This window comes from Suillus plorans (genome assembly GCF_016647745.1).
Source record: "Suillus plorans strain S12 chromosome Unknown HD556scaffold_38, whole genome shotgun sequence".
Lineage (NCBI taxonomy): Eukaryota > Fungi > Basidiomycota > Agaricomycetes > Boletales > Suillaceae > Suillus > Suillus plorans.
In genome coordinates, this window is record NW_024537422.1 from 373 (window position 1) to 13,915 (window position 13,543).

General features: G+C 46.5%; 4 protein-coding genes across 4 annotated transcripts; 2 read left to right on the forward strand and 2 right to left on the reverse strand.

The window, feature by feature from the left end:
* Positions 1–5,389: 5,389 nt before the first annotated feature.
* HD556DRAFT_568758 (uncharacterized protein) lies at positions 5,390–6,764 on the reverse strand (the record flags this gene model as incomplete). Its single annotated transcript, XM_041310977.1, has 5 exons — positions 5,390–5,425; positions 5,492–5,983; positions 6,091–6,172; positions 6,227–6,594; positions 6,643–6,764. Coding segments are annotated over 4 exons (1,023 nt in total), but the record flags the coding sequence as incomplete, so codon positions are not given.
* Positions 6,765–7,339: 575 nt separating this feature from the next.
* On the reverse strand, positions 7,340–9,317 carry HD556DRAFT_1380878 (proteasome regulatory particle subunit). Its single transcript, XM_041303239.1, has 11 exons — positions 9,147–9,317; positions 8,997–9,099; positions 8,866–8,948; positions 8,672–8,813; positions 8,471–8,624; positions 8,182–8,406; positions 7,985–8,132; positions 7,775–7,931; positions 7,636–7,726; positions 7,519–7,587; positions 7,340–7,464 (listed from the first exon to the last, which is right to left on the reverse strand). Exons 1-11 carry the CDS (start codon positions 9,244–9,246, stop codon positions 7,447–7,449), a joined length of 1,290 nt encoding a protein of 429 aa, XP_041158790.1. The 5' UTR covers positions 9,247–9,317; the 3' UTR covers positions 7,340–7,446.
* An 18-nt stretch (positions 9,318–9,335) lies between these two features.
* HD556DRAFT_1380883 (26S proteasome subunit RPN7-domain-containing protein) lies at positions 9,336–11,100 on the forward strand. The gene is made up of 7 exons (XM_041303240.1): positions 9,336–9,526; positions 9,579–9,784; positions 9,840–9,985; positions 10,042–10,261; positions 10,311–10,419; positions 10,520–10,691; positions 10,743–11,100. The coding sequence occupies exons 1-7, from the start codon at positions 9,397–9,399 to the stop codon at positions 10,912–10,914; spliced, it is 1,155 nt and encodes a 384-aa protein (XP_041158791.1). The 5' UTR covers positions 9,336–9,396; the 3' UTR covers positions 10,915–11,100.
* A 211-nt stretch (positions 11,101–11,311) lies between these two features.
* HD556DRAFT_1239767 (uncharacterized protein) lies at positions 11,312–13,032 on the forward strand (the record flags this gene model as incomplete). Its single annotated transcript, XM_041298070.1, has 4 exons — positions 11,312–11,571; positions 11,628–11,832; positions 12,322–12,525; positions 12,769–13,032. 4 exons carry the CDS (start codon positions 11,312–11,314, stop codon positions 13,030–13,032), a joined length of 933 nt encoding a protein of 310 aa, XP_041158792.1.
* Positions 13,033–13,543: the final 511 nt, after the last annotated feature.

Here is a 13,543-nt window from a genome sequence, read left to right on the forward strand (position 1 = left end):
TAAACCATACTGTCTTTAGTTTTTCTGGAATCAAACTTCATTTCAGCTTCAAAACTCATTCTGTTGGGTGTTAGATCTGTGGGAAAATTCGTGGTCTGCTGATTAGTACAGAAAATGTATGGTACACACGTGCCTGAGCTCGAGTGTGGGAAGAACCAGACATGGCACAACTTCAACTTTAGTCGGAAGGTAGTAATGTCGTCCTCTTTGCACACAGCATGGCTGTATTGGCCATCATGATCTCCTGGATTCGAATTCAGGTAAGACTTCTCAGGCTGTAATTCTGCACGCCTCACAGTAAGACAGATTCTTTATCGCAGGGAGTTGAATGCACGGAGGCGCACGAACTTCAAACCTTGCCCACGACTCAGAGAGTCGTGAGATGAACTCCCGTCTATCGATCACATCGTATCAGCGCTATACAGGTGGTCCCGCAAGAAACGTACGAGCCCTGCTGATGCTCAAATGTACACTATTTGTTGTGGGCATTGAATCAATTCTCTACTGGCATTTTCATGGTCGACTCCTTTGAATTGAATGCCCCCAGGCAGGCATATCGCAAGATGCTAATTGATCTCTACGATTCTTTGTCGGGAGAGGAACGCCTTGCGGTGATTGCAGACATTTACACCCGTGGGGGGTTAGGATGAAGAACCTCGGAAAGCTTTGAAGAACCTCCTTTGAAAACTCAAGGAGGAAGAGGACATCCATCTCCTCATTGATTGTGAGCATGGCATGACAGCAAAGCTGCCAATGGCTTCATGGCTGAGTTTCGCGACCCTGCTTATCGAGATCAGTGACAAGTGCTCTGTTGGGCGGAATGATTCTTAGAGAACCCAGCGCAAGTTATGGTCTTGATGGTTCTTATACTTGCATGATGTTGGTATTTGGTCCGTGTCAGGGCTTGCATCCACGACCGCACAAATACTTTCACTGTCTGCTAGAATTCGTAAGGTCCGTTTATCGTTTATGTATCAAAACCATGTAGCTTACCCGGTAATTTGGAGCACGGTCTCGAGAAGCCGAAGCTATTAATTACGGTGAGCGGTCTAATCTTTATAGTTGAGTCTAATCTTTATAGTTGATTTATACCTCATTACGTTGCAGGGCTCCAAGGCCATCTTTACTTCTCCCTCCTCTACAGATAAAGCCGATTGTGACGGTGATGGCATTGATATCATCGAACGCTCCCAGAGACAATTAGATCAACCGAAAGTGAAAATTTGTGTTACCCCTATGATGATTATATGAGGTAATCCTCGCGCGATAGCGTTCCCCTCATGTTCGAAGTTATGCAGATGGAAAATAGAGTGTTTCCCTTACGTGTTGCTGCCAAGATACAGGTGTGGTCTCCATCCATTTTTTTCGAGATCTGAATTTGTTTTAGGCTGTTTTTCGCATGTGCTGTCTGGGAGCAGATTATGACCGAGAGCACAGGATAGTCGGGACATCTCCGAAATCGACAGCTTCAATTGCAAGTGTTACGTTTTCGCCATGGACGAGCACGAGAACTTTAAGGGTATTGCCATTGTTTGCCACAGTTGAATGAAGTGACTGTGACAGTCATATATCACACAACATACTAGTTCACCGTCGCGCACTCAATCAAACAACGACGCACGATGGATGTCGAAATAGACTCAGAACATACCACTATGAACATTGATCAAGCCGGAGATGGTCATACAAGTCTAGTAAGTTCGCTTCTATCTTGCCGCGAGTCTAATTCGTTCTGATATTCATGACTGCAGGGAAATATACTTCAAAGTCGTGTACTTGAAGATATCCATCTGATGGATGACCTTTGTACAGCTATTCATTGGATTCAATGCTGCCTAATACTCCATAACATGATCATATGGTTAGAAAGAAGCTCAGGGATAGAATGAGGACAGTGGTGCAGTAGCATGGGCCCCTGATGGTAATCAGGTGGTTGGTGACAGATTGTATAATGGCACTCCAGGTCAGGCTTCCCGTGTGAGGTTGATGGACCTACTATTTGACAGCCCTGCATTGAGAGCACAGCGCCAAGAAGGATAGGAAATTCAAGGGGCAACATACTATGATGATAGGTAGAACAGTAGCTATAGGAATGTCAAACAACAGAGCTAGAAACACAAAGCACAACGTGACATACAAATACAACTAAAAATCAGAATGACAGTGCACAAACCTTCAAGACCCACAATTTTTGACAACTCATACATCTTAGCCTCTGCCTCATGGAGATGGATCTCAGTGTCCTTCGCCTCTTGCCAACATTAATGAATGGTGGCGGCATCCATGCACTTATCCTGGCGCTCAGCTTGGAAGAACTGATGTTCATTTTCCTTGAGATTAAGCTTGGCCATGTAACAATCATTCTTGAGTTCCTTGTGAGAGACTTTGTCTAGCTTCTCTGGACTGAATGCTCCCAATCTTGTTGGTGATTGCGCCAACTTGGCTCAATATATCTAAATGTGCCTTCTTCCCTCCTCATTCTTGTGATTGAGGGTGAGATGGAGTTGGTCTTGGCCAGGATGGGAAGTAGAGGGAGAGGAGCATGTATTTGATAGAGGGGTGGGTGCTGAAGATAGGTTGAGATGTTTATGGTAATGACCACCAAGATAAATTCTATGTTAGTTGGAACAAATACTAGGTATAATATTTCTGTCAACTTCTGCCAACCACCTTCAACCTACTGCCGATAATTACCACTGGCAGAATGTCCCAACAAACAACTAACCACAGATTGTCCTCACACAACTCACAACTTTCATTTCGACTTCCCCTTTATCAGAAATTTGTTCCCACACTTTCAGATAACTATATCATTTCCTTTATCCTTGACTGTCTTAACTTTTTGGCTCAAACCTGTCGAAGATTTTCACTTTTTTGGGCCATAACTCGCTCAGATAACATCATTGAGCTTTGCCATCACCACAGATGTGTACCTACAGACATTGCCCACAACTTTTTTTTTGGGGGTTCTGTTTTTAGAAATTTCTTCCCACACTTGTAAGGACTCCCAGACTTTAACTACAAGTGCACCACAAGAGGGCTGAGACTTGATTTTGAACATTTTTTTTTCGAGGGGTAATAAATGTCTGCAAACATTTTCCTTTGAAATTAAAATCAAAGTTTGTGGGGGACAAAGCATGGATGGGAACAGGTGTGTGGTAGTCAGGGATGATGTAATCTGAAACAAAGTTAATGGGACAATGTTCAAGAAATGAGATGTTAAAGAGCAAAGTCAAGAAATGAGAAACGAGAAAACATGACAAGGCCAAATGAGAGAAGCACGACGAGGATAAACATGAAATATATGCCAAAAAAAAAACCGTGGGAAAAAGGAGGAAGGGGCGCCCTCCCACAAGAATAATACCTTGGGCGCTTTCAGGGCGCTTTTATCTCAAAGCTCTGTGAAAGCACTCAGGGGGATCTAGGCCAGCACTGAAACAGTGCCTTCTAGGAGGGCACCAGTATTCCAAGCTCTTTCAGAGCGCTTTCAAGTGCTTTTGAGGCGCTTTCAGAGTGCTTTTGAGGCACTTTTGAGGCGCTTTCAGGACACTTTCAGGATGCTTTCAGGGCGAGCAAATGCTTCCATGGACGGTCCCGCATCGCTCAAAATGGCAGGAGGTGGCTTTCCTCCCGCATTTTTTGGCAGGAGCTTTCTGCCTGGCAGTTTGGAAGGCGGGTTTAAGAATATTAGGGACCTGCATATAATTATGGAGCACTTGGTCAACAGATATCCGGTAGAGAAGTGCGAGCCGGTAGGCCGTGAGGACGAGGACGAAGGGAAAATGATAGGGGGGCCCCGCGACCGATGTTACTTGTAACATGGTCCAGAACCCGTGTAGGCGAGAGATTATAGTTGATTATTGTGAGGGGATGTGTACAATTATTTGAGGAGTCTTAGTTTAATTAGTAGGGTCGATTCTGTAACAGTGATTCAGTCTTTGTGTTTGCATTAGTTGCATTGGTTGAGTCAGGTTGAAGTTGCTTTGAAAAGGTTGGTGAGGTTGCATGAATTGAGTTGCACTGATTGCATGATTGAGTTGCAGGTTGCTATGGTGGTGAAGGTCGCATGAATTGAGTAGCATTAGTTGCATGGTTGAGTTGCTCTGAAGAGCGTAGTGAAGTCGCATTGAGTCGCACAGGTTGCATGGTTGAGTTGCATTAGCAAGTCGCATTGAGTCGCACAGGTTGCATGGTTGAGTTGCATTAGTTGCATGAGTCGCAGGGGTGCATGATTGTAGATCCTGAGGGAGAGTTGCAGGTCGCTCTGATTGTGCAGATGTTTTTTCGCATATTTTTGATATATCTCGGTGAGATGGGATGAAGAAGATGCACCGAGACGATGGATGGGAAAGGGAGGAGGTGTTCTATGATTTGAAAGCGAGTCCATTTTTGGGAGATTCTTCCCATGGTTTCTCTTCCAGAATTGGATAGATGGTCCTTTTGAACTCGGGTCCCTCGCGATATCAATGGGGCTGGTATGATTTGTGTCGAAGGACATGAGCCCAGCTTTGTTCGCATTGAGCCTATACAGAGTTATGATATCAACGCCTTAATACAAGGATTTCTTGAATGAATTTCTCAAGACAAAGATTTAGCCTCAAAGAGGGAGACCTTTGGGATTGCGTGAGATTCATTTGTTGTTGTTCATCGGAAAGTGAATTGAGTCGGGCTGGTTGCATGGGTTGAGTTGCTAGGGTGGTGAAGTTGCAGTCGCATGAATTTGAGGTTGCATGGTTGAGTTGCTCTGAAGAGCATGGTGAAGTCACATGAATTGAGTTGCTCAAACTGAGTTGAGTTGCTTGGTTGCTGGTTGCTGGTTTGGATTTTGGTTGGTTGCATTTTATGATTGAGTTGCAGTGTATGGTTGCCTCAAGAGAGGTCGACTGAGTTGTGGCTGCATGAGTTGCACCAAGTTTGGTTGCCTCAAGAAGAGGTCGACTGAGTTGTGGCTGCATGAGTTGCACCAAGTTGCATGGTTGCATGGTTGAGTTGCTCTGAAGAGTGTGGTGTGAAGTTGCATTAGTCGCATGAGGTCGCAGGGGTGGTTGCTCTAGAGGTTGTTTTGGTGAGAGATGCATTGTAGCGAGAGCTGATTGCGCCGATGTTTTTCGCATATTTTTGATATATCTCGATGAGATGGGATGAAGAAGATGCGCCGAGACGATGGACGGGGAAGGGAGGAGGTGTTCTATGATTTGAAAGCGAGTCCATTTTCGGGAGATTCTTCCCACGGGATGGACTACACAACCACAATTGCTGGTTGGTGTTGCAGAACCGAGTCGACAAAACCCGCCGATGTTTTTCGCTTATTTTGCAAATATCTCTGCGAGAATTGATGGAGAAGATGCGATGAGACCACGGAATGGCTCGGAGCAAAGCGGTGTATGAGAATATTTTTGGATCATTTTTTCCCCACGCCAAGTGCCTGAGGTGCAACAAAAAGAAAAAAAAATTAAAAGCTGACAAAGACAAAGACACAAAAGAAACGAACGAGAGAGTGCCCCCCGCCCCTCCCTGCCCGAACCAGTAAGCTTAGGCGTGAAACAGCGGGAGGGAAGAGCATGACTGACTGGCATCTATGCCACTCGGGGTACCAACGCCCGTGGACGGCGGCCTTGGGGTGTCACCCGACCGCCGAACAAGTTCGGGAGGAGGGGACGTGCCCATGCCTGTGTTCGGCGGGGAATACGTCGATGACCCTGCATAGGTTGGGCTATTGCTTGCAACGGACGCAGAGTTCGGTACAGTCTGAGTGACGAAGTTTGGAGGAGCGTATGTCGCGCTTGGAGCGAGAGTAGGAACGGAGTTCGTCCTTGGATTTGAGTTGCCTCCACCAGGACGGGGAGGAGATTGCCACCCGCTTCCACGAATCCCGCTTTCGCCCGGTGTATTGGGGTCATAGTAGGATTCCTGGTGCTGCGTGGGTTGTACACCACCCCATGAGGGTTGAGATGTCTGACCCCACGTAGGTTGTGTATCTTGTCTGTAACGAAGACTCGTTAGATATTAAACAAAGAAGCGAATGTCAATGGAAGTGGCGTTATCATTTAATGAAACAACCTTTGGTGACAGACGTAAAGGGATGCGTACCTGGAGGCTCCCTGGCCCTGATCGTATTCCTGTATCTTCGCCTTGACTTTTGAAACAATTGAAGAGAATGTCTTCTTGCCAACTGGTGGTTTCCAAAGTCAGTTACTGACTATGGTACGAGAATTGAAATACGTACTTTCTGCTATCTTGTTGAAACCATCTTGAAATTCTGCCATAGTGTCCCGTTGCGGTGGAGCAACCGCCTGCGCCATACTGTCATACCTTCCGGTTTCATTTCCACCTCCCCGGTCGCGACTAGCAGACCACCTCGACTGATAGGATTGGGGCCCTTGTCCCTGCTGCGGAGGGCGCCACTGATTCTGTGCACCTTGCTCTTCCTCGAGTATAAGATGTCGAGTGAGTTGTTCGTCTAGATTAGTCTGAGTAGGTTTACGTTGTTCCGGTGGTGGTGTTGGTTGGGAGATATAATCAGGATCGCTCATCCCCAACAGTGTGTCAATTGCCATATCCTGGTCACCGTTGACACTTTGGAGTACAGATGATCTGCACATCATTCAGCACATTTGACTTGACAGAACACTGTCTACACACAGTAGAGAGTCGTCTAAATCTGGGAACATTGCGTGCAGGCTCGCGATGCGTGGATCCACGTCAGCATCAAGAGGATGCTGCAGAAGGCTCGGGGTGTCTTCGGCCTGAGTAATAGCAGGAGGGCTTTCATGGTTTCCTGAGGGGTGACTGAAGGGTCGAAGCGGTGTATCTGCAAGAGATCGATGTATGAGGTGTCGAGATGAGCGAGGGACGCGTTGACAGCATTGAAGATTGCAGCGCGAGACAGGCCAGATTGATTGACGTACTCGGGCAGGTTATTGAGAAGAACGACAGGATGGAAGGATCATTTGCGACAAGGCCATAGCATTTGGTGGCGATAATGATCTGGGAACGAGGGATGCTGTACTGGATATGTATGAATATCATCAGTACTGATTGTGCCACAATGCGGCTCAAGAAGCAACTCCCGAGATAGGCCGGGCACGGCATTGCATCAAAGATGAGCAAATGACTTCAATTTTGGATGAGATTTCACTGGTCGATGTCGATCGCGAGAAGTCACCTCGGTGTGTTTTGAGACTTGACAACGAGGACAGCAGCAGCCAGCGCAAGTTGACTTTGACCTTGTTAGACCTTACTTTGAAATATTGTCTCATGTTCTACTCGTCCCTTATTCTGCAATATATTTAGGCATAGAGTTGCGACAACCACTTACTTGGCTTCAGATCGGCGCGAGTGAGCGCGGAAATATCTACCATTGACAGTGTGGCCGTTTCCCCCTCTTAAGTATACGTATCGTGTTGAATTTCATGTGTAGGAAGGAGGACATATAAACAACTACATCTATGCAATCTTGACAGTCTGAATGATATTCGTAAGCATAGACCAGCGGCCAGGAACAATAAACAGACGTACTTTGGCATACAACGAGTCTACGACCTTGCTAACTTGTTCCAGGGTACCAATTGCTGCACCATACGTGTTCTGAAAAAGGATGAGCATGAATGAGAAGAGTGAGAAGAGAGGACACACGTCAGCTTCTAGCTCATCGAATACGATCAGGCATCCTCGTCCCTGATCCAGCACGCCGTGGAACACCTTGTCCAAGATCATCTGAGATAGCCTAAAACACGATATTAACTACTTTTCACAGAGACAATTCAATACGCACTTGGCCTCAACGTCCTGCCGTCCTTGCCCGACCTGTTTGGCAACGTAGTCAATCTCTACCACCGAGTATGGCTCAACGATACGCAGTAAATTCTGTTGGAGAAGGGTGTCGTAAAGCGCTGCAAGATGTGAGCGAATAGTAGGGTCGGACGAGAGTTCTGTGTAGCAATGACAAGTTAACAACAAGTTGTGTAAATGGAGTATAATATACCGTGTTTGTAATCCCGAAGGGCCTTCTCGAAATCTGACAAGTTTCGATTCTGATGCGCAAGCGCTATGGCACGCATGCTCTCGATCTCGCGGAGCTGAGCATATTTCACTGCGAGTTTGATCGAGAGAAGTGATGTTACATCTTCGGGCTGGAACACACATCAAATGACCGATCAGTGAAGATCAGTGATGACACACCATATTCAACATGACCTTGCACAAAAGCATGTACTTGAGTGCGTTCAGCGCTGCTGGGTCATCCTGCGACGACATGTTCTCGAAAGTCTCATAGAAATACGAATATGCAGTAGTGTAATCTTTGTCCTCGGCATGGAGAACACCAGATTGGAGGTCTAACGCTGCTTGAAGATGAGGAGGACAATATATTGAGTTTGCAGCAGTCCTGGCGGAAGTAAGGGCAGCCTTTGCATTTCACGGACGTAAGGGCACATAATGAGAATATCGGGATGGCACTCGAAGGACTGACCTTGGACTTCGACAGGTTTCCAATGCCACGGTAGACGCGACTCTCGAGCAGGTGTACTTCGGTAAGAATCATCTTGTCATCTAACCTTTTCAACTCTGTCAAGAGTGCGTCGATTCGCGTTAAGGCTAACTTGTACTGCAGTGCTTCAAGCTGCCTGTACCAATGATCAGCATTGTCGTAAGAAGTAGAAGTGTTTCTTACAAGGAAACGAGTCGAATTTCCAAGCTATGTTTGAGGAATATGCGCTTTTCGCGCTTTGACCACTCAATGTTGTCGGTTAGGACATCGATCTGAGTTTGCCGGCTGTTAGGAATAGAGTTAAAGTAATTAAGAAGCGTGCGGACTACAGGGAGACATTAACGAAGTATAGCAGGTCAAGAATAGAAGGCACTCACTCAGCTTAGCAGTCTTTGCCTTGGCAGTTGAAGACATAAATGATCTCGAGAGTGTGATGACTTGCGCTAAGCCACTGGCATCTCTGTCTGGAATGAGGCTTGCGTAAAACAACAGACTTTGCAAGACTCACTTTTGATCTCGATAGAGCTCTGCGAGTTTTATCAAGGCTAACTCTTGGTCACGCAAAGACTGTTCCTTGTCGGCATTGACTGCCGATCCCTTGGAGGTTGATGCTGAGAGCATGATTAGCACCAGTCAAGACATACACTGTTCAACACACCCGTAGAATTCAATATTTGTTTGTAAAGCTCCTCTGCACGCTTTGGGTTAGAGGACGAGAGATCTGCAGCTTGCTTGAGGAGGTCTTGAGTAGATGCCATGGTTCAGTGTTGGCTACGGCTATGGTACTCCGATGGTACTATAGTAGAAAGCGTTCATAGGTGTGACGCGTCTTCACACCGTGGGAATATGAACTTCTGAGACTGACGCGTCGAAGGTAAGCCAAGGAAAGCTCCCTAACACTGACAGCCATGGCAGAAGAAATCATTCCGATACCAAATCTCAGCCTCCCGCAGCACCTGTTCACTCTTATCTCACCAACGCTCGTGCAACTTCACGACAATGCAAGAAAACAATTGCTTGAAGGAATCAAGGCAGACAGTAAGTAATGAGGTCATCTTAATGTTATTGACTTGATCTGTGGTGCATGCAGAAATGTCGCCGTATTATAAGTTAGTAATATCTTCAGGTGCTCTAACGCCTGACTCTGCATTGCTCGAATCGATGGAGAAAGATAACGAGGAAGAGCTCAAGAAGCTAGACGAGAGACTGGCAGAGGCGGAGAAGCAAGAGGGAGAATCTGAGATATCAGACGCTTTGAAAGCCAGAGCCAATCATCTAACTCGAATTGGTGACAAGGTACGTCTTTCCTATGCCAAGTCATACAGGTACTGAATATTATCTATACATAAAGGAAGGCGCAGTCGCAGCGCAAAAGCTTGCCCTTGAGAAAACACCTGGCCTTGGCTCGAGGATAGATATTGTGCTCACTCTCATCCGACTGGGATTTTTCTTCGGTGATAATGGCCTTATCACTGAGAACCTCCCCAAAGCAGAAAGGTGCGCTATCGCAAAGCTTTACCTTTGCCGCGATATTGAATTGACATATCATCCAGATTCATCGAGGAGGGTGGTGACTGGGATAGGCGTAATCGTCTAAAGGTTTACCGCGGGCTCCACATGATATCCATCCGCCAGCTTAAGGCTGGTGGCGCACTTCTCCTCGATGCACTATCGACATTCACTGCCACTGAACTCACAACGTACAACGACTTCGTCGCTCTCACCATCATCATAAACGCTCTCACTCTCAAACGAGTAGATCTCAAGAAACGGGTATGCTTGTTCTCCTAATATTTCTCACTGCTGATCATATTTTCTGTAGCTCATCACCGCACCAGAGGTTATCTCCGTTTTGCCCGAAATTCCGATCCTTGGAGACCTCTTAAACAACCTTTACGACTGTCATTACGCAAAATTCTTCGTCGCACTCGGTACGTTTTTTTCATACTTACAACCCACTTCCGAGGCCCTTGTCTAGCCTCACATTATACTTGTCTGACGTCGACTGACATGCCGTGTCCATTCCCACAGCGACCCTTGAACAGACGTATCTCCTGCCCTCGCGACTCCTTTCGCCTCATACCCGCTACTATGTACGAGAGATGCGCATCTTGGCATACAGCCAACTTCTGGAGTCCTACCGCAGTCTTACTCTTGAAAGTCTTAGCGGTGCATTCGGCGTCAGCGTCGAATTTGTCGACAGGCATGTATTATCTGCACGTACATATCCCTTGTCTCTGAGCATCTCTTCTAGTGAGCTCTCACGGTTTATTGCTAACGGGCGTCTGCATTGCACCATCGACAAGGTGCACGGTATTGTGGAGACGACGCGGCCATCGCTCAAGAACGCACAATACGACAAAGTCATAAAGCAAGGCGATGTCTTGTTGAATTCAATACAAAGATTGAGCAAAGTGCTGTACTAGTACTTTTTGTCTCGTCTCAGTGTTTCGTGTACTTAGACAGTATTGTACTCATGATACATGAAGGGTGCACCGTGCACAGTTATGACTTGGGCACATTCAAGTCGTTCATGTCATTAACATGCACATCCTTCGGGACCATGAGTATCTTCGTAAGTAGGTCCATTAATATTAGTGCATTGACATCATGGTGTTTACGGTGCCAGAGTGAGGTCGAAGATTTGCTTCCGTGAGACGACGCCGTTCACATCGTGTGCCACGACCTCTCATGGCAAACTTGACAAACGTTGCCTCTAGCCGTCGAGCGCTGTTCACACTCATTCCCGTCTCATTGGCTGCAGGCTTGACATATTGGTTATCGTGGCGCACAACAGGCAACAAGGCAAGCTTATGCACGACCATGACCACCGAGCCACACAACGTCAGACAGCATCCTACATACTGGTTCAACGATGGCTCCATCGTCATTCGATCACGCAGCACGAGCAATAAGGAGGTTTGCTTCAAGTTGCATGGGAGTTTACTGCGTCGACAATCTCGCTTTGTTCAAAGGATGCTTGATAGCGAGATCAGCGCCGACTCTGAAGTATTGATTCCACCAGAACTCGGTGTTCAAGTCCAAGATTTGACAGCGCTGCTGGAGCATCTATACCATGATATGTGAGAGCATTCTGTCGTGGTGGAACTGATAGAAAACAATCTTGATGCTCCTGCAGCCCTCTTTCCGCTCAAGCACCCTTCTCGCATGTTGCGGCGATCCTGCGTGTCTCTTCCCCAGATCAGCTTGATTTGCCTGGTGTGCACATGTCAGCACGGGCTTACTTTGTGTCGATGTTTCCACAGGGGCCTCAGCCATTCGCACATCCTAGGAACCATCTAGAAGAGGCACTGGCACTTGCGCACTCGTATCAGATTTCCTCGGTGGGTTCATCTCCATTCTGTCGTTTTTGTGTTTTTTTGTTAGGTTCCTTCCTGTTGTAGTGACCAGTCAGATATTTGTGCATGCTCTTCGGTCCTTCGAGCATCTTGCGGTGCCCGACGCGTGGCGGGCAATTATGTAGTGTCCCAAGGGGGTTCCCTTACTGCATGGTAAATGCCTGATTTTTTTACATGCTGTGCTTCAGGCTGTGTGTACACCTCGCGTCTGGGAATGTTACTATCAATGCTTGGGTGGCTCGTTCCTATTGTTCATGAGCAATTTTATTGTTCCGGAGAATTTGTGTATGGGCCAGAGTCTAACTCCTGCGGTCCTTTTTTGGAGGGAGGCAACCGCTAGGTCTCGGTGATTATTCCGTTTTAATTATGATCGGAGGACAAAGCATTCACTGTCGTCGAATACCTTTCTTCGTTCGCTCGGCGTTTCCAAGGTTTTCGGCACAAATTATCGAGAAACTGATTCCACTATTCCAGATCAGAAAGGGCATATATTACAGCCTTGTCACGACTTCTGAATTCGAACCTGAGGATGATGACTTGGAAAATTCCATCAAATCAAATGGCTTGCCAGGGTCATCCTCAACGCCACACCTCGTTCTACCCCCTGCAGATGTTAAGCGGTGCAGAAGCCTGATGACCGGCATCGTGGAGCATTTCACCCCTGTTTTGTTCACACCAGTGCGTATTCCTGTTATCTGATTCCGAGGAAGTAGCCACCGCAGTAATATTTTGACTTGTGGGGAGTCATCGGGAAATGAGATCCTAATCAAACGATGACTCTGTTGACATGTTCCACTGGCTTCAGTTGTTATACACTTCATCAAATACTGAGTGCCAAACGTTGGAAGATTTACTTTATTTATGACTTGATCCGTTCTCGTGTGACCATAAGCCTGTGTGCTAATTCATTATTTATTTTAGCCTGCAACTCCTCATATGGCATGTACAGATGTATTTGCGGACAAATGGATGTTGCTTGTAATAACACCCGCAATATCTGACTCTGGCGTCTGCAAACCACTCGAAATGCTTGAGCAAATTAAGCAAATAGACTGGGCTGCCGAGGGCTTGTGCGCTGCGTGTGTCAGAGAAAAGACACAAGAGTGGACACAGGAGCAGGAAGATGTATGGGAGAAAATGAACTCGTGGTTGAATCCGGAGGGTACAAAGCAGTCCCTTGTTTGAAATACACAAAGGAAATATAGATCAGGTTTGTTGCGGTATTGCGGCCTATCTATAATTGTATGTAAATCGGGCAGGAAGAGCCTTCCCCTTGACAACGTCTGTTACAGTGAAGTTCCGCAGGGCCGCAACGTGGCCTTTTTTTTTCAAGCACACAACAAAAACTCGCTATACTATGAAACAACAAGTACTGCTACTTCTTAACAATTCAAATTTGGCGCGGAAGTAAATTTGGGTGTACAACAGCTTCCGATTCGAGAAACGCTAGTACGTAATATTATTTTAAGGGAGTCTCGACAATTTGCATTCTTCTTTGTTTTGTGCACCCAAGTGTGACCGGCGATTCAATCTCGACGGTGTGTCCTCGATGTACACGCTGGCCCAGGATGTCCGTAGTTTCCCATTATTAACACAATACTGATCACCAAAATTTTCACATGCCCGGGTCATCATGTTGCATTATTCATTAACTTGAAGGTCATGACATCAAGTTTTTGCCCGACCATCAGCTAGC

What these genes read in the sequence shown, in the direction of transcription:
- HD556DRAFT_1380878 (XM_041303239.1), bottom strand. Translation starts at nt 9,246, where the DNA reads ATGGCATCTACTCAAGACCTCCTCAAGCAAGCTGCAGATCTCTCGTCC. An exon ending in GAAATTCGACTCGTTTCCTT is followed by an intron (nt 8,625 to 8,671) that starts GTAAGAAACACT and finishes TCATTGGTACAG; the next exon opens with GCAGCTTGAAGCACTGCAGT. An exon ending in GAAACCTGTCGAAGTCCAAG is followed by an intron (nt 8,407 to 8,470) that starts GTCAGTCCTTCG and finishes TGAAATGCAAAG; the next exon opens with GCTGCCCTTACTTCCGCCAG.
- HD556DRAFT_1380883 (XM_041303240.1), top strand. Translation starts at nt 9,397, where the DNA reads ATGGCAGAAGAAATCATTCCGATACCAAATCTCAGCCTCCCGCAGCAC. An exon ending in AACCTCCCCAAAGCAGAAAG is followed by an intron (nt 9,986 to 10,041) that starts GTGCGCTATCGC and finishes CATATCATCCAG; the next exon opens with ATTCATCGAGGAGGGTGGTG. An exon ending in AGCGTCGAATTTGTCGACAG is followed by an intron (nt 10,692 to 10,742) that starts GCATGTATTATC and finishes CATCTCTTCTAG; the next exon opens with TGAGCTCTCACGGTTTATTG.